Raw genomic sequence first — 19,937 nt, forward strand, 5'->3', positions numbered from 1 at the left:
CTAGCTCTCTGGGAGGCCAGGACCGGTAGATTGCTTGAGTTGAAGAGTTTAAGATCAGCCTAAGCAAGAGTGAGACCTGTCTCTACTAAATAACCGGGTCTTGTGGCAGCTGCCTGTAGTCCCAGCTGCCTGGAAGCTGAGGTATGAGGATTGCTAGAACCCAAGAGTGTGAGGTTGCTATGAGCTATGATGATGCCATGGCACTCAACCTCAGAGCAACAGAGTTAGACTGTCTCAAAAAACAAACAAACGATACAAAAAATTTACAAAGAACAGTATGACAAATATATTCTACTACCTAGAATTAACATTTTACATATTGTAATAATTTTAGTTCCCCCCATTTATTTTTAATTAATTAATTAATTGATTAATTTTTTTTTTTTTTGTGGTTTTTTTGGCCAGGGCTGGGTTTGAACCTGCCACCTCCGGCATATGGGACCGGCGCCCCACTCCTTGAGCCACAGGCACCACCCTGATTGATTAATTTTTTGAGACAGAGTCTCACTTTGTCACCCTTGGTAGAGTGCCATGGCGTCACGCTCATAGCAACCTCAAATTCCTGGGCTCAAGCGATTCTCTTGCCTCAGCCTCCCAAGTAGCTGGGACTACAGTCACCTGCCCATGTCTCCTTTCATCCCTGGAGACAACCATTATCATGAGTTTTATGAGTATAATCAAGTACTTTTAAAAAATAATTTTACAGAGGCCAAGCAGATGGGTCACTTGAGCTCACAAGTTCAAGACCAGCTTGAGCTCACAAGTTTGAGACCAATCATCTCTAAAAATAGCTGGGCATTGTGATGGGCACCTGTAGTCCCAACTACTCAGGAATTGCTTGAGCCCAAGAGTTAGAGGTTGCTGTGAGCTATGACACCACAGTATTCTACTGGGGGCAACAAAGTAGACTCTGTTTCAAAAAAAAATAATTCTACATATATATTTAGTATTGTGTTATGTGTGGTTTTTTAACCTGAATAGTATGATTCATAGTTTATGTTTTTCTTTGCTGTTCACTCCATGGAAAGTTTTTGAGATCCATCCATGATGATTCCAAAAGGTCATCTTCATTCCTTTTGACAGTTATATAATATTCCATCCTAGAAATCTGTCACCTTTTTTCGTTTTTTTTTTTTTTTTGAGATAGAGTCTCACTTTGTCACCCCTGATAGAGTGCCCTGGTGTCATAGCTCACCAGGTGAGCAACCTCACACTTTTGGGCTCAAGCAATCCTCTTGCCTCAGCCTCCCGAGTAGATGGGACTACAGGCGCCACCACAATGCCCAGCTATTTTTAAAGATGGGGTCTCACTCTTGCTCAGGCTGGTCTCGATTCTGTGAGCTCAAGGAATCGCCCCTCCTCTACCTCTCAGAGTGCTAGGATTACAGGCTTGAGCCACTGCACCCAGCCCTGTCACTTTTTTTTTTTTTTTAAAGAGGACAGGGTCTTGCTCAGTAGCCTGGCCTACTAGAGTGCAGTAGTATCATCATAGCTCACTGCAACCCCAAACTGCTGGGCTCAAGTGGTCCTCCTGCCTCAGCCTCCCAAATAGCTGGTTCTACAGGCATATGCCACCACACTCAGCTGATTATTTTTATTGTTAGTAGAGACAGGGTCTCAATATATTGCTCAGGCTGGTCTTGAACTCCTGGCCTCAAGCAATCCTTGCACCTCTGCCTCTCAAAATGGTAGGATTACAGGCATTAGCTATCATTTCTGGCCAATAAATGTTACTTTTTATTCATCCATTACCCTGTTGACGGATATTTAGTTTATTTTCAGTTATTTGACATTACCTAAGTCTATACCTTAGACTCTAGAGCCTAGAGAAGCTTTTATATGCTGGTACCAGGACTAGAAGACAATACAAAGTTATTCATGGGAGTAACAGGCATTTGTGTTTTTGTTGGTTTGTTTTTGATGTAATAGCCATTTCTAATACCCCCAAACTGGAAACATCTTAAATATCCAATAAGAACAGAATGGAAAATGTAGTTTTCATACAAAGGAATATCCATACATTAGTATGGATGACCCTCAAAAAACATAAAAGTTACAGGAGAGTATGCTATGTTTCCATTTATATAAAGTTCAATATTAGACAAAAAATAGATTGTTTACAGATATACATATGAGTGGTAAGACTAAAGAAAAGAAAGAGAAGGATTAAAAGCAAATAGGACTCTCACAGGGGTTTCTGTGGAGTTTGTATTTAATATTGGAACTGTTGGCCAGGCAAGGTAATCAAGTCTGTAATCTTAGCACTCTGGGAGGCTGAGGTGGTAGGATCCCTTGAGCTCAGGAGTTTGAGACCAGCCTGAGTAAGAGACCATCTCTCTTAAAAATAGAAAAACTTGAGACTCTGTCTCAAAAAAATAAAAATAAATAAATAAAATTAGAACTGCTAGGTTGCAGAATTTGTGTATTTTCTAGTTTACTACATCCCATGAAATGCCTCTCCAAAGGTTGGATACAGTGGCTCACGCCTGTAATCCTAGCACTTTGGAGGCCGAGGTGGGTGGATTGCCTGAGCTCACAGGTTTGAGACCAGCCTGAGCCAGAACAAGACCCAGTCTCAAGAAATAGCCAGGCACTGTGGTGGGCACCTGTAGTCCCAGTTACTTGAGAGGCTGAGGCAAGAGAATCACTTGAGCCCGAGAGTTTGAGATTGCTGTGAGCCATGATGCCAGAGCACTCTACTGGGGATGACAAAGTGAGACTCTGTCTCAAGAAAAAAAATTTCTAAGTCATGGAAAAAGCCCAAGTGCCCATCGATTAATAAATTAATAAATTATGGTATATGTACACCATAGAATATTATGCAGCCTTAAAGAAAGATGGAGACTTTACCTCTTTCATGTTTACATGGATGGAGCTGGAACATATTCTTTTTAGTAAAGTATCTCAAGAATGGAAGAAAAAGTATCCCATGTACTCAGCCCTACTATGAAACTAATTTATGGCTTTCATATTAAAGCTATAACCCAGTTATAACCTAAGAATACGAGGAAGGGGGAGAGAAAGGGGAGGGAGGTGGGAGGATGGGCGGAGGGAGGGTGATTGGTGGGATTACACCTACGGTGCATCTTACAAGGGTACATGTGAAACTTAGTAAATGTAGAATATAAATGTCTTAACACAATAACTAAGAAAATGCCAGGAAGGCTATATTAACCAGTGTGATGAAAATATGTCAAATGGTCTATAAAACCAGCGTATGGTGCCCCATGATCGCATTAATGTACACAGCTATGATTTAATAATAAAATTTAAAAAAAATTCCTTTCTAAAGAGACTGATCCAGTTTCCACAGTCATCCACAATGTATGTGAAAATAGCAATATTTTCTACTGTCAGACTTTAGTTTTTGGCAATCTATAGTGAAAAATGGGATTTCATTGTTGTTTTGTGTTTTCCTATTATCCAGTGAAAAGGAGTCTCTATGGTATAATTATTGGCTATCTGGGTTTCCTTCTGTTTGGTTACCTATTTTCTTAGGATTGTTTTCTTCTTAATTATTTGTAGGCATTCCTTTTTTTTATTTTGAGATGGAGGCGGTGGGGGGGGTGTCTTGCTTTGTTGCCCAGGCTGGTCTTGAACTCCTGTGCTCAAGAGATCCTCCTGCCTTAGCCTCCTAATTAGCAGGGAATACAGGGATATAGCACCACAATAGGCTGTTTTGTGTCTTAAAAAATCTTTCTAAGCTAAGGTCCTAAATTTTCTTTTAAGAATTTTACCATGGAAAATTCTGTATGTATACTATGGAATACTATTCAGCCATAAAAAGATGGAGATTTTGCATCTTTTGTATTTACCTGGCTGATTTGGACAACATTCTTTAGAGTATTTCAAGAATGGAAAAGCAAGCATCCCAGGTACTCAGCACCAATCTGAAAATAATATATCAACAACTACAGGCCCACAAATGTATTGAATATTTTTCTGAGGAGAAAGCGTCCCTGATGAAGAGAGGTGAGGGCACCTAGTAACAAGCAGAACTGACACAAACATTGCAAAAATTTGTTGAATTTTGTGTCAAAATCATTGGCTGATTATGAGAAGCATGGCAGACCAAGTAAACATCGACAAGAGAAACAGGAAAATCTTACCTGAAAATCTTGGCCAACAATTCATGGCTCTCGCATCACAACAATGTACCACAAAATGTACTGTGAGAGAGTTTTTAGCCAGTAAACAAACAACTGTATTGGAACCCCCTCCCTACTCACCTGAGTGACTTTTTTCTTTACCCAAAGATAAAGGAAATATAGAAAGGAAGACATTTTGATGACATTCAGCATATCAAGCATAATACAACAGCTTTGATGACCATTCCAGGAAGAGTTCCAAAATTGCTCTGAAAGGTAGACTAGGTGCTGGCAACAGTGGGTAGCTTCCCAAGGGGAGTACTTCAAAGGTGACTGTGGTGATATTCAGCAATGAGGTATGTAGCTCTTTTTCTAGGATGAGTTCTTGAACTTAATTGTCACACACACACACACTAGATTGCAAGTCAATTTGATAAAAAATCTGATAGAAAAAGTGGCAAAGAATATCAACACAGTTTTCAGAGGAGAAAATATAAATGGCTCGGCTCGGTGCCTATAGCTCAAGTGGCTAGGGTGCCAGGCACATACACCGGAGCTGGTGGGTTCGAATCCAGCCCAGGCCGGTTGCGTGAATCAGTGGCACAGAAGAAAAAATCTGCACTGAAATGTCTGAAAGTGGGGAGGCTGTTGCTCACACTGGCATACAGTGACCTCAGTTTATTTCTTATAAGCTTATATACTCTTAACAACACTAAGTTCTGCATCTACGCATTCTAATAAGACTAATTGGCAGCCAATGGTTATATGATAAGAGTACAAAGAAGCTATGGAGAGCAGCCATTCGTCTGAGAAAATAGGTGCAACATGTAACTGAAATGTGCATTAACTTATCTTGTTTTCCACTTCCAAGGTCACTTCCAGGCCATTCCACAGACAGCCAGACTCTGTTTGCAGAGTCTGCCTCTCATTTGACTAGTTTGCTAATCAGCTAGGAGGGTCTTAAAGGAACATCCCTTCATGTGGACTCTAAGAAAGCTTCTTTAAACATAAGTCAATGGCACTTGAAGTTACATTGAGGCTCCACAGGCCCGCCAAAACGACGACAACTATAACCAAAAAATAGCCAGGTGTTGTGGCGGGCGCCTGTAGTCCCAGCTACTTGAGAGGCTGAGGCAAGAGGATCACTTAAGCTCAAGAGTTTGAGGTTGCTGTGAGCTGTGACACTACAGCACTCTACCCAGGGCGACAGCTTGAGACTCTGTCTCATATATATACGTTTTATATGTATAGTTTACATATATATATATATATATATTTTTTTTTTTTTTTTTCTGTAGAGACAGAGTCTCACTTTATGGCCCTTGGTAGAGTGCCGTGGCCTCACACAGCTCACAGCAACCTCCAACTCCTGGGCTTAAGCGATTCTCTTGCCTCAGCCTCCCGAGTAGCTGGGACTACAGGTGCCCGCCACAACGCCCGGCTATTTTTTTTTTTTTGGTTGCAGTTTAGCCGGGGCCGGGTTTGAACCCGCCACCCTCGGTATATGGGGCCGGCGCCCTACTCACTGAGCCACAGGCGCCGCCCTATATATATATATATATATGGCTCTTAAATACATGAAAAGATTAACCTCTCACCATGATTGCATTAATGTACACAGCTATGATTTAATTAAAAAAAAAAAGATTAACCTCTCGCATAAGAGGTATGCAGATGAAAGTACGCTTAGACATCACTGGCAAAGATATAAAAGACTGATGACACAGTAACTTGGCAAGAGCATGGGGAAAGTGGCATCCTCATATTAATACATTGCCAATGAACATAAACTGATGCAGCTTCTACGAACACTCTGGCAACATCTATCAAAATTATAACTTTCACATAGTCTTCAATGTAGAAATTGTCCTAGAAATTTAACTTTATAACATGTGCAATCCTAGTACATATGTAGAATGAAATACAGTAGAACCTCTGTAAGTTGAACCCCCGGGGGCCTGTAACAAACTGGTCAACATACAGAGGTGTTCAACATAAGGAACTAGGCCTATTGTCCTGACACCTACATGGGGTGCATGTCTGGTCCGTGAAAGTTAGGTCAGCTTAAGAAGGCGGTCAATTGTGGAGATTCTACTGTAGTGATTTCATTGACATTGATGACAGGATTATTTGTACTGGCAGAAACTGGAAACAAATGTCCCTTAGGAAGGATCTTGTTAAATTACGGTCCGTCTATACAAAGCATACTATAATGGATAGAATCCAAGATGTCCCCAGTAATCTTTGCCTCCTGGTGCTCATGCCCAGTAGAAAGAATATGGCAAAAGTGACAGGATGTCACTTCTGTGATTACATTAAATAAGATCATACCAATCTATCTTGCCTGCATGATTCGGGCCTTGTGTACTCCTCCAGCTTCAACTTGTACCACTTCTCCTGCTTCGTAGGATACTCTAGTGACTAGAATGTACGTTCCTTATGGGCAGGAATTATCTTTTTCTTGTCCATTTTTTGATCTCCAGCACCTGGCACAGTGCATAATGCTCAATAGGAATCCAGTAAATATTTTTCTAAAGTGATAATGAATTTGCAGTTTTAGTAAAGATTAAAAGATGTCTAGTATAGTACTTGGCATGTGAGGCACTAAACAGAAAGGGACACAATATAGGGTTCTCCCTTTGTGTCACTTGAAGGACTGTCATTTAGGTGTGAGTAGAAGCTCATTATGTACTTACTGTTCCAGAAACCAGTAGGTGAAAACCAAAGGAGGAAAAATATTAATTCAGCATTAAAATGCCCTAACAAAAACCTGCATGTATGGGCGAGGCTGCTTTAAAGGTGAACACCCCTACCCAGCTTAATCAGTTATCTGTTCTTTGTTAGGAAAACTGTGAAAAATAAGTCTGTTGAGTGCTCTTCTGAGATGAGGACATTGAGGCAAGGGATAATTAAATAATGTGCCTGTAGATTAAAAAAAATAAAGGATGGAGACAGAATTTATACAGGCTGAAGGACTCCAGGGCCGCTATTTTTAATCACTACACCATGCTACCTTTATATTCATAGACATGATAGCAATTTGTCTAATTAGATGACAGAGTGGAAAAGTCAACAGAGAGATAGAGCAGCATGAATGAAAGGAAGTAGATGTACAAAGTAGTGTGACACACTGGGAATTCTAAGTTGTTAGGACAGCTGGAACTCAGGTGGCCAGGGAGACTGTGAGGAGCAAAATGAGCCAGAGAGACTATGCTTCCCTCCCCCTTTGGCAAAATCCCATCTTTATCTCTGCAACAGCAGACTCAAAAGAAGTCTGGGAAAATGGAGTGGGTTTAAGAGAAAGCATAGTTGGATTCCATCCCAGGACACCACTGACCTTGGATTCTTTCTGATCTTCTTAGGGGGTAATGGGTAAATATAATCGTGAAAGTTTCTAGTGCTGACTAGATAAATGTTGGCTGAATTTGAATGTGCAGCAGATATTAGGCAAATTGAGGTCCTGAATAAAGAGGGAACATGAAGTACTCTTAAGAAAAGGAGAGGACAAAATCAGACTGCAAAAACCCCTTTCGTGCTTTCACCACATGAGGAAAGGTTTAAGTGGCAGCCTTGTCAAAACTGCAGTGCTGGCTGTTAGACTAAATAGCTATACAAGATGTCCTTAACTCAATGTAAGAGTAGCTGTGGTTTGTAGTCTCTGCTACCTGGCCAAACCAGTACATTAAATATTCCCCTTGGCTTTGTGAGAATTGTCATTGTATAATTTCAATGAAAAAAAATCTCCTGGAACAAGGTGTACAGAATGGGGACAGTACACCATCTGCTTGTGTGTGCGCCAACAGGGAAATGTAGGAGCTCGTAATGATCCAAACATTTTTTGTGAAGAAATACGAAGTGGCATTTTATTTATATTTCCCTTAGCAAAGGATTCTAATTAAGTTTTATATCCTGACAATGGTTAACAAACGCTACAAATAATTATGCTGTTAATCAGAACTCCTATTTAGCTTGAGTAAGCACAGCAGTCTTCATGATCTCAAACAATTTTAACAGGGAAAGCCAAGATTTTTTTTTTTTACTGCTTATGGAGGGCAAGTAGCTTCTCACCATGGTGACAATCGGGTTGCTAGGCTGGGCAAGGCCAAATTCGGAAGAATGGTTCTCCAAACGGATCATATGAAATGAGTTGCTCATGCCACTGGCAACTTTCTTCAAGTTCTGATTAATTTCCCATGAAATAATTGCATGGCATACATCCAAGCAGTTCCTTTTTTCACTGCTTCTTTGTCTTGCTGACAGGAGGGTCAGCCAATACTGAAACATACAGTTTGAACCAAGCATATGTGATGCCCACTGCACAATACACTGAGGTCAGCAACAAAGGGATGAAGGGGTACTTCAGCTTCCAGGAGGTGAAAGGGAATACAAATTCACAGCAGACTTCTAGAGGCCCCAGGCCAAGGAGGTAGAAAGTTTCTATCCAATTAAAAAGATGTTTTTCTTTTCTGAAGAAAAAAGGAGACAAAAAAATGTGATTTTGGATGAGTCATCCTGATTTAGCAAACATTTCCCAGCTAAAACTTCCCCCTCTGCCTGTCTTGATGCGAATTATAGCCAAGGCCAGAGTTACAAGAGCGCACTAAATTTCACATTTAGAAAAAATGATAATGATACTAATATTATATTATAAATACATTATATTATCTCAACAATTCAAATTCACCCAGTCATCTACCTATGCTGTCACTTAGCTCAGGCTGCTCAAAGAGAATCAGCTTTGCATTTGGAAGAAGGAAAGAGGCTAGATACTGTGGTACTGGGATAAAAACATGATTAATGGGCTCAGCGGCTAGGGCGTCAGCCACATACACCGGAGCTGGCAGGTTCAAATCCAGCCCAGGCCTGCCAAACAACAGTGACAACTATAACCAAAAATAGCTGGGCATTGTGGCAGGTACTTGTAGTCTCAGCTACTTGGGAGGCTGAGGCAAGAGAATCGCTTACGCCCAAGAGTTTGAGGTTGATGTGAGCTGTGACGCCATGGCAGTCTACTGAGGGCGACAGCTTGAGACTCTGTCTCAAAAAAAAAAAAAAGATTAATGATATAGAATTGAAGATCTCAAAAATATTTTTTATTTTAGTAAAATATATGTAACAAAATTTGCCATTTCAAATATAACTCATTTTTTAGTGCATAATTCAGTAGCATTAAGTATATTGATAATGTGTACCTATCACTACTATGCACTTTCAAAACATTTTCATCATCCCAAACAGAAACTCTAAAACCATTAGCAATAGCTCCCCTCCTTCTGCCTCCCCAACTTCTATCTACTTTCTGGTCTCTGTGAATCTGTCTATTCTAGAATTTTATGTAAGTAGAATTATACAGTATCTGTCCTTTTGTGTCTAGCTTCTTTTATTTAGCCTAATGTTTTCAAGGTTCATTCATGTAGCATGTACCAGAACTTCATTCTTTCTCTGACTGAACATTCCATTGTATGTATACACCATATTTATCTATTCATCTATTGATGGGCTTCTGAGTTGTTTTCATCTTTTGGCTATTATAAATAATGCTGGAATGAATATCGGTCCACAAGTATCCGTGGAGTCCCTGGTTTAAATTCTTTTAGGTATGTACCAAGGAGTGGAATTGGTGGGTTATGTGGTTATAACTCAGTTTTTTTTTTTTTTTTTTGAGTCTCACTATGTTGCCCCTCAGTAGAGTGCCGTTGCGTCACAGCTCACAGCAACCTCAAACTCTTGGGCTTAAGCAATTGTCTTGCCTCAGCCTCCCAAGTAGCTGGAACTACAGGCGCCTGCCACAACGTCCAGCTAATTTTTTGTTGCAGTTGTTTAGCCAGCCCGAGCCAGGTTCGAACCCACCACCCTCGGTGTACATGGCTGGCGCCATAATCACTGTGCTATAGGCACCAAGCCAATATAACCATTTTAACATGGTTAATTATAAGAGTTTTTATGGACAGAATCAAATTTGAACCATAAGCAAGCTTTTAAAAGTTATATATAAAAAAAGAAAAAAATTATATAGATAACATTTCATAAAGTTTAGAAGAGAAAAAAATTTTACCCATAATTCTAGAACAAGAATTTTTACATCTTTTATTTTTTCCATATGCATTTATATGTATGATATTTTATTCATAATGCATATTTTACGTTCCATTTTTCAGTTTAGGTTTTAATTTGTGTACTCCTTCTCAAATATTCCCCCAGACTAAAGACACAACCTATGTTGTTATGTCTGAGTGATGGGATTATGGGTAATTTCTCCTTCTACTAATCTTTTGTAATTGTTATATTATTGTTATAACTTAAAAACAAATTTTAAAAGGCTTATCTGACCATTTAGGAGTAAATATTTAACAAATGTAAATATAGTTTTACATACACTTTTTGGGATTACCTGAATAGAGTCTTCAATGAGGAAATACTGTAGATGGTGAATAGTAACATGAGTAAGATTTTAATGGGAATTTCTGTTAAAAAAAAAAAAAATCAGAAAAAACAAACAAACACAATTTAGCTGATAAGAGAAATGTTTATGGTACTTAAAGTCATATAAGCACACTGACACAACTGTATAGTGCTAATGATGCTTTTGAACTCTGCATTTTTGTGACATCTATAGATATTGAAGATAAGGGGCACATGAGTTTTATTTAAGAGAATGGATGGGATCTCTCTAAAATTTCTTGGAAGGAGAGATCTTAAGATTGTTTAAATAAGATAGTATTAGTCTCTAGGCCTTGATGAAAAGGGTAAACAAATATATCTTTCTAAAAAGAAGGTGTTTACCTGGTGCAGTGAAGAGCAGGGGGAAAAGTGAATAATGTCCTGTTGTGGTCAGAATCAGAAAAACTGAAGCATCTCCTGCCTTTCCCACAGACAAAAGGCTAAAAATAAAAATTCTTATAGTGAGTTCTTAAACAACAACTGAAATCACATTTGCAATCTTATAGTGAGTTCTTAAACAACAACTGAAATTACGTTTGCAAATAGCTTAAATAACTGCATCTATTATTACTTTTAGAACTGGCTTAAGCATAAAATAACATACTGATTTTGCTATAAATTTAAGTTGAGAATATTAATTTTTTAGTAAGAAACTTGAAGCAATCAGTACAATGTACCAAACTGAATCAGGGAATATCCAAAAAAGAATCTTAGTTTCCTGAGTAATTGCCTTCTCCAAAGAAAGAGATGTGGGGGCGGCGCCTGTGGCTCAGTGAGTAAGGCGCCGGCCCCATATACCGAGGGTGGCGGGTTCAAACCCGTCCCTGGCTGAATTGCAACCAAAAGAAAGAGATGTGGCGTTGGGAGCTGCCTAGCGGTGGCAGTCAGAAAAGCAAGACTTGGGGTTTCATTTCTAACCTCATCTCCTGGATAGTGCCCTGCACCTGCTGGTGTTCAGTATGAATTCAGACTAAAGACAACAAAATGTTGTCTGTCTACTTTTTAATTTGGAAACTCCAAGTTGCTAAATGAACCCAGATAAGCCATATTCTGACCTGACAGATTTGCTTAATGTTCTTTCAGAGCTTAAATGATTTCTCAAGATTAAGAAAAAAATTCTACTACAATTTATCTATTGGGTTTTAATTATGCAAAAAGTGGACACTATTACATTGAAAATATTTTTTAGCATAGCACAGTGAAAAGGTCATAAGGTTCCACATCATAACATTCAGGATTAAGTTCTAAATTTGCCACTTGCTGTGTGACTTTGGACAAGTCACAAACTCTCTGAAGCCCTAGTTTCTGCAGATGTTTAGACAGGGAATAATACCTTGTTTATCTTAATTATCTTAAAGATTTCTGTAAGGCTCAAAAGAAAGAATGAAAAATAAAAATAGCTCTGGAAAAATTGAAGTGCAGTATGAATGTTAGGTATTATTCCAGAATGGACTCAATCATTACTTTGATAACACTTAACAAGGAATGATGGGATCTTAATTTCATAGACGGAATGTCATCAAAAACCCAAACTTTTTCCATACCAGGCCGCCACTCAATAGCCTAATAGCCTGGTGTCATGGTACTCGACTCGCTACGGTACCCTCACCAAAAATGCAGAAACAATACATGCCTCTGTGAATACCTCACAACCTTCATGGGTAAGCATCCCTGTCCTGTCCTAAAGGAAATCTGTTCTTACACATTTTTGCCTTTGCCTATCCCCATGAACATGACAAGAAGGAATAGAGCAATTAGAAAATAATAAGATTATTGTGAAATATACCAGAAATGCCAACTGACTGACCTATCTGCTTACCTCATTGGGAGAATTGCTAGGAGTATGGCTTTTTCATGGACATGCCACCCAAACATGAAGGAGCTCAAGGCACAAAGAATTAGACATCGGAGAAAACCTCTGGGCCCTTGGGGTTTAAACCAAAGACAGAAAATAGAGGGCTAGAAACAACAGGCAAAGATAAAACTTCAGTATCATTAAAACAGACTTTACAGAAACAGAGCTCAGGAGAACACAATTTGCATCATCTCTGCAAAACAGTACATCTTGGACAATTCTCCATGAAACTGGGATAACAGATCACTTTATGCATAGTCCATCATAAGTTAACATAAAAGCTCAGAAAAAAATAGGTATTTGGAAGTCTATATTTAACTCACTGAAATGAATTTTACTTATCAAAAAAAAAAAAATTTTTTTTTTATAGAGACAGAGTCTCACTTTATGGCCCTCGGTAGAGTGCCGTGGCGTCACACGGCTCACAGCAACCTCCCAACTCCTGGGCTTAAGCGATTCTCCTGCCTCAGCCTCCCGAGTAGTTGGGACTACAGGCGCCTGCCACAACGCCCGGCTATTTTTTGGTTGCAGTTTGGCCGGGGCCGGGTTTGAACCCGCCACCCTCAGTATATGGGGCTGGCGCCTTACCGACTGAGCCATAGGTGTGCCGCCCAAAAAAATTTTTTTTTTTTTTTTTTTTTTGAGACAATCTCATTATGCCCCCCTCAGTAGGGTGCTGTGGCATCACATCTCACAGCAACCTCAAACTCTTGGACTTAAGCAATTCTCATGCCTCAGCCTTCCAAGTAGCTGGGACTATAGGCGCCTGCCACAATGGCTAGCTACTTTTTGGTTGTAGCCGCCATTGTTGTTTGGCAGGTCTGGGCTGGGTTCGAACTCGCCAGCCCTGGTGTATATGGCTGGCACCCTCGCCACTGAGCTATAGGTGCTGAGCCATATTGCAAGAGGGACTTTACCTAACAAATGCAATCAGTGTAACCTGGCTTATTGTACCTCAATGAATCCCCAACAATAAAAAAAAAAAAAAAGAAAATCTTAAAAAAAAATTTTTTTTTAATAAATTATAATTAAGTTTTGGGATACACTGTTAACTGATTACGTCTTCATAATTAGTTTATTAGTAGTCACTGAGCCTATTTAGGACAAACTACAAAAGTTCATAGATATTTGGGAGCTAATAAATTAGATCTACCATATTAAGCATCTAGCTTTGTGGGGTGGAATATAATTTATAATAAAATTGGGCAGCCCCTGCGGCTCAATGGGTAGGGCGCTGGCCCCATATACTGAAGGTGGCAAGTTCAAACCCAGCCTGGGCCAAACTACAACAAAAAATAGCTGGGCGTTGTGGTGGGCACCTGTAGTCCCAGCTACTTGGGAGGCTGAAGCAAGAAAATCACCTAAGCCCAGGTGTTGGAGGTTGCTGTGAGCTGTGATGCTACAGCACTCAACCGAGTGCAATAAAGTAAGACTCTGTCTCTTAAAAAAAAATTATAATAAAACCATGGCCTTCTATATACAGCTTATAAGGATGGTTTTGTTTGTTTGTTTTGAAAAGTTTTACCTCAGTTAAACCCTGTGAACAAGTAGGCCAGCAGAGCTTAACTACCTACTACATACCTGTACTGCTACATAATTGAGATCAGGTGGCTTGAGTCATTTAAAAGCAAAATTAAAGATGAATGTAGGGCGGCGCCTATGGCTCAGTGAGTAGGGCGCTGGCCCCATATGCCGAGGGTGGCGGGTTCAAACCCAGCCCCGGCCAAACTGCAACAAAAAAATAGCCGGGCGTTGTGGTGGGCGCCTGTAGTCCCAGCTGCTTGGGAGGCTGAGGCAAGAGAATCGCGTAAGCCCAAGAGTTAGAGGTTGCTGTGAGCCGTGTGACGCCACGGCAGTCTACCCAAGGGCCATACAGTGAGACTCTGTCTCTACAAAAAAAAAAAAAAAGATGAATGTAATTGTCAGAATTGAGTTGTTTATAACTCACTTCCATTGTGTGTGTGTGTTTGTTTTTTTTTGAGATAGAGTTTCACTATGTCACCCTGGGTAGAGTGGCATGGCGTCACAGCTCACAGTAACCTCAAACCCTTGGGCTTAAATGATTCTCTTGCCTCAGCCTCCCAAGTAGCTGGGACTACAGGTGCCTGCCACAATGCCCAGATATTTTTGTTGTTATTGTCATTGTTGTTTAGCTGGCCCAGGCCAGTTCGAAGCCACCAGCCTCAGTGCATAGGGCCAGCGCCCTAACCACTGAGCTACAGGCGCCAAGCTTCACTTTCATTGTTATGATGCAAACCAACTACCCTGTTTCCTCGAAAATAAGACAGTGTCTTCTTTTAAGGTGTGCTCCCAAAGATGCGCTAGGTCTTATTTTCAGGGGACGTCTTATCTTTCCTGTAAGTAGGTCTTATTTTCGGAGGATGTCTTATTTTTGGGGAAACAGGGTATTGATATGAATGAAGCCTCTATCAGCATCTGATTCATATTAGACCAGTGGTTCTCAACCTTCCTAATGCCATGACACTTTAATATCGTTCCTCATGTTGTGGTGACTCCCAACCATAAAATTATTTTTATTGCTACCTCATAACTGTAATTTTGCTACTGTTATGAATCGTAATATAAATATCTGATATCCAGGACGGTTTTAGGCGACCCCTGTGAAAGGAGGGGACCCCAAAGGAGTCGCGACCCACAGATTGAGAACAGCTGTATTAGGCTGTTATCTGATGCTCAAAAAGACACTGTTGATTTTCAACTCATTATCACTAGCAAGAAAAAATATCCATGCCACCCAGATTCCATGTGGAATTTTGATCATTTAACCAAGGATGAGAAAAATGAAACAAAATCCAGATGTCCTTGTCATAAACATTTTCCTCCTTATCCACAACATGATCCATGTCTCCACCTCTCTGAGCTTTTCTTTTTTCCTCACCCCAGAGGGTACAGATGGTCTAAGAACTACTAGTAAGAGTCTGTTTCACAAAGGCTTTACTGGTAATCCTTCCTCATGGTATTCAAAGTCACTCTAAGAATTGCTAGGAAATGCTTCAATCTGCAGAAGGATTACAGCCATGGAATTTATCCTACAGTTGGAAAATCCTGAAATTTAATCAGCCACACAAAAGAAAAGCAGACAATACTCAAGAAATGAGTACCATCTGTTGAGTTCTTACCAATATGGCAATCAGAGTGCAGATGAGGGCTGCCAACGGAGTCACTGAGGGAAGGACTGTATGTTCAAACTGTTGAACCAAACCACTGGTCATTGAGGCCTTGGGAATCTTGTTGGGATCAAGAAGGTTCAATTTCAAACCTACAGATTAAACATTTTATTTTTATCAATGGGACATCATATTTCATCCAATCAATTCCTTGAGAAAAAAAGAACAAACTACTAAATCTTACTGTTTAAAATTAAAGGCCAAGATTTCATGAATTCTGTAGTGTTCTACCTAAAATGCTTCTGGTATTAAGTTTTATTTATTTATTTATTTTGAGATTGAATCTCAATGTCACCATGAGGAGAGTGCCATGGCATCATCGTAGCACACAGCAACCTCAAACTCTTGGGCTCAAGCAATCCTCTTGCTTCAGCCTCTCTAACAGCTAAAGGTACAGGCAAGTGCCACCATGCTTGGCTAATGTTTGTATTTTTAGTAGAGACAGGGTCTCGCTCTTGCTTAGGCTGGTCTCCAACTCCTGAGCTCAAGGCATCCTCCCACCTTGGCCTTCCAGAGTGCTAGGATTACAAGCGTGAACCACTGTACCTGGCCTATGTATTATAATCTTAAGACCACACCAGGTGTGGTGGTGAAATAATATTTTACTTAAGGAAGGTAAAAATTACTTTTAAAAAGTATCTAAGTAATTTTTTTTTCCGAGGAAAGGATCAATATCCTTACAATCACAGAGAACTTTTAAAAGAAAAATAGTCTATTTATAGTGCTAATGCCTCAGTCTCAAGAGGTGTTCCCTGTTCATCCTGAAAGCTGAGATACGAGATTAGAGAATAAGAATTTGGCTGCATTCAAAACACAAAGCAGGTTTTTCTGTTTCTCCATATGATCATTCTTTTATTTATTTATTTTTTTGAGACAGTCTCACTATGTCGCCCTTGGTAGAATGCCCTGGTGTCACAGCTCACAGCAACCTCAAACTCCTGGGCTTAAGCGATTCTCTTGGCTCAGCCTCCTAAGTAGCTGGGAATACAGGCGCCTGCCACAATGCCTGGCTATTTTTTGGTTGCAGTTGTTATTGCTGTTTAACAGGACTGGGCCAGGCTCAAACCCGCCAGCATCGGTGTATGTGGCTGGCGCCTTATTCACTGAGCTATGGGTACCGAGACCATATGATCATTCTTTCAATATTCATAGTCTAAAAAGGCTTGCTGCCATACCTATGATAGACAGTACTTTGTCCAAAGCATTATACAAAGCCCAGAAGTTTGGAGCCCAGTATGCATGGCAGAGTCCCCTCTTGAAAGGAAAGAGCCGGGAAAAGACTTGAGGCAGTTGACTCTGTTGAAAAGAGAAATGAAACTGATTAAACAGTCATCAATCTTTTCCAAATTCAAAAAGATAACTAGGGAACTATCAATGGCATATTGTGTAGAAAGTTATGAGGTCTAGGTTCCAGTCTTTATATTCTTTCAAGTAAGTTCACAAAACCTCTTTTTGCCTAACCTTGTTAACTATCCAGTGGGACAAGATACATTAAAATACTTTGAATACCAGTTCATAGCCATTATGCTGTAAGTATAATAATGGAAGAATTTACAAGATGCAAAGGAGAGCACTGCAGCTTATCCAAGTCTACTGGAGTGAAGAGGACAGTAGGGAAGACTACAAAAGATGTGGTACTTTAATTTTAATAGAAATTAAAATTAATTAGTTGATCTCAGGGTGGGGAAAAAGGGAATAAAAGAAAAACATTTGAACATTCTAGGTACTTTTTCATTTATTTATTTTTTTAGAGACAGAGTCTCAATCTATCACCCTTGGTAGAGTGCCATGGCATCACAGCTCACAGCAACCTCCAACTCCTGGGCTTAGGCGATCTTCCTGCCTCAACCTCCCGAGTAGTTGGGACTACAGGTGCCTGCCACAACACCTGGATATTTTTTGTTGCAGTTTGGCCAGGGCCAGGTTTGAACCCACCACCCTTGGTATATGGGGCTAGCGCCCTACCCACTGAACCACAGGCATCACCCTCTAGATATTTTAGAACGTTTGCTGTTTTCGAAAGACTACAAAATTGTCGATTTCAGAGGCTGCAAATATATTTTATCAAGTAGATGAATTTGCAAATACAAAATATGCAAATAAGGGGCGGCACCTGTAGCTCAAAGGGTTAGGGTGCCGGCTGGAGGTGGTGGGTTCAAGTCCAGCCCTGATCAGAAAAAAAAAGAATATGCAAATAAGTATCAATTCTGTGTGTGTGTATAATACATAGTCAAACATATATATATCTGAACATGCACAAAAATGGATGAAAGTATTTCACCCTATCTTTGGAGTCATATTGGGTAGGAGTAATAACAAATAGCTTTTGCTTATTTCATATATTCCTGGCTTTATTATTTTTTCAAGACACCAATAAAAAACATGCATCCCTTTATTTTTTTTTGGAGACAGAGTCTCAAGCTGTTGCCCTGGGTAGAGTGCTGTGCTGTCACAGCTCACAGCAATCTCAAACTCTTGGGCTTAAGCAATTCTCTTGTCTCAGCCTCCCAAGCAGCTGGGACTACAGGCACCCACCACAATGCCTGGCTATTTTTTGGCTGTAGTTGCCTTTGCTGTTTGGCAGGTCCGGGCTGGATTCAAACCCGCCAGCTTCAGTGTATGGGGCTGGTGCCTTAGCCGCTTGAGCTACAGGTGCCGAGCCCATGCATCCCTTTAAATGAAAGAGAAAACTTACCAAGGCTAGGAAAGGACCCAATGAAAGAGCAGAAACTAAGAAAACAATCAGTCCCAGGGAAATAACACGGGCAAAGCTGAAACTGTTCCATCGAATAGACCCACCTACAGAAAAGGAACATTATTATTAACCAGGAACATGGAAAGCCATAACCTACATGTGCTAAAAGTAGAGGTATCTGCCCCTCACAGTACAATAATTTTTATGATGTTGCAAAAGCAAAGTCAGAAGAGGTAAAGGATTTCTAGGATCTGTAACTGAGCACCTATTGTGCTTCATAAAACCTTTTTTTTTTTTGAGACAAAGTCTCATTGTTGCCCCAGTTTAGAGTGCTGTGGTAGCAGCCTAGCCCACAGCAACGTCAAACTCCTGAGTTTAAGAGATCCTCTTGCCTCAGCCTTCTTAGTAGCTTGGGACTATAGGTTATGCCCACCACAATGCCCAGCTAATTTTTCTATTTCCTTTTTTTTTTCTTGAGACAAGTCTCACTCTGCCAACCTGGGTAGAGTGCCATGGGTTCATCAGAGCTGACATCAACCTCAAACTCTTGGGCTCAAGAGATCCTCTTGCCTCAGCCTCTCTAGTAGCTGGGACTACAGGCATGAGCTACCAGCCCAGCTAGTTTTTTTTATTTTTAGTAGAAATGGGGTTTCACTCTTGCTCAGGCTGATCTCATCTTCTGAGCTCAAGCAATCTACCAGCCTCAGCCTCCTGGAGTGCTAGGATTCTAGGCATGAGCCACTGTGCATGGCCACAAAACCCTCTCATTGGCAGGCGCAGTGGCTCACGCCTGTAATCCTAAGCACTCTGGGAAGCCGAGGTGGGTGGATTCCTTGAGCTCAGTTCAAGACCAGCCTGAGCAAGAGTTAGACTCCATCTCTACTAAAAATATAAAAACTAGCTGGGCATTGTAGTGGATGCCTATAGTTCCCAGCTGCTTGGGAGGCTCAGGTAAGAGGATCATTGGAATCCAGGAGTTTGAGGTTGCTATGACGTCATGGCACTATATCCAGGGTGATATAGTGAGACTATGTCTCAAAACAACAACCAAAAAACTCTTTTATCAAGCAAGCCAGGAAGTCGATACAGTAAAGGAGAAAACAAAATTGTTTCTCTATTATCACTAAAACTTGCCTGGTTTATTTGCAGTGAAACAGTAAGACCGTAGAAGATATACACCATAAGCTGGTGCTACGTAGAGGTAGATGTGCTTGAAATGTAGGAGAACAGCAAAGAAAAATGCTCCTTCCATATGCCTTTTCTAGGAGATGTAAAAGAGAAAAATCACTTCAAAATTCAGGATAAATGAAATGAAATAATGTAATGCCCTGGAACAGAAAAAGAACATTAGTGGAAAAACTGATGAAATGTAAATGTATCAATATTGTTTCCCTAGTCTTGATGAACACATTATGGTTATATAAGATGGTAATATGAGAAAATGAGGAAAGGGTATGCTATTTCTACATCTTTTCTGGAAAGCTAAAATTATTCTTTAAAAAAGTTTATTAAAAAGATAGAAAATAGGGCGGCGCCTGTGGCTCAGTGAGTAGGGCGCCGGCCCCATATGCCGAGGGTGGTGGGTTCAAGCCCAGCCCCGGCCAAATTGCAACAAAAAAAAATAGCCAGGCGTTGTGGCAGGCGCCTGTAGTCCCAGCTGCTCGGGAGGC

General features: G+C 40.3%; 1 protein-coding gene across 3 annotated transcripts in view; it reads right to left on the minus strand.

The window, feature by feature from the left end:
- Nucleotides 1–8,307: 8,307 nt before the first annotated feature.
- Nucleotides 8,308–19,937, minus strand: part of ALG8 (ALG8 alpha-1,3-glucosyltransferase) — a 31,606-nt gene continuing 19,976 nt past the window's right edge. Inside the window, exons 6-13 of one of the 3 annotated variants that reach the window (XM_053561262.1) lie at nt 19,402–19,528; nt 18,268–18,371; nt 16,748–16,868; nt 15,525–15,664; nt 12,349–12,488; nt 10,872–10,969; nt 10,480–10,552; nt 8,308–8,554 (exon numbers count right to left, since the gene is read on the minus strand). In XM_053561262.1, the coding sequence (XP_053417237.1) occupies nt 8,323–8,554; nt 10,480–10,552; nt 10,872–10,969; nt 12,349–12,488; nt 15,525–15,664; nt 16,748–16,868; nt 18,268–18,371; nt 19,402–19,528 (1,035 nt within the window). In that variant the 3' untranslated portion in view covers nt 8,308–8,322. Of the gene's footprint in view, nt 8,555–9,008; nt 9,123–10,479; nt 10,553–10,871; nt 10,970–12,348; nt 12,489–15,524; nt 15,665–16,747; nt 16,869–18,267; nt 18,372–19,401; nt 19,529–19,937 lie in introns of those variants that run through there. The other 2 variants (XM_053561263.1, XR_008374200.1) reach the window with 2 other exon arrangements.

Source organism: Nycticebus coucang, chromosome 14 (genome assembly GCF_027406575.1).
Source record: "Nycticebus coucang isolate mNycCou1 chromosome 14, mNycCou1.pri, whole genome shotgun sequence".
In the NCBI taxonomy this organism is placed as follows: Eukaryota; Metazoa; Chordata; class Mammalia; order Primates; family Lorisidae; genus Nycticebus; species Nycticebus coucang.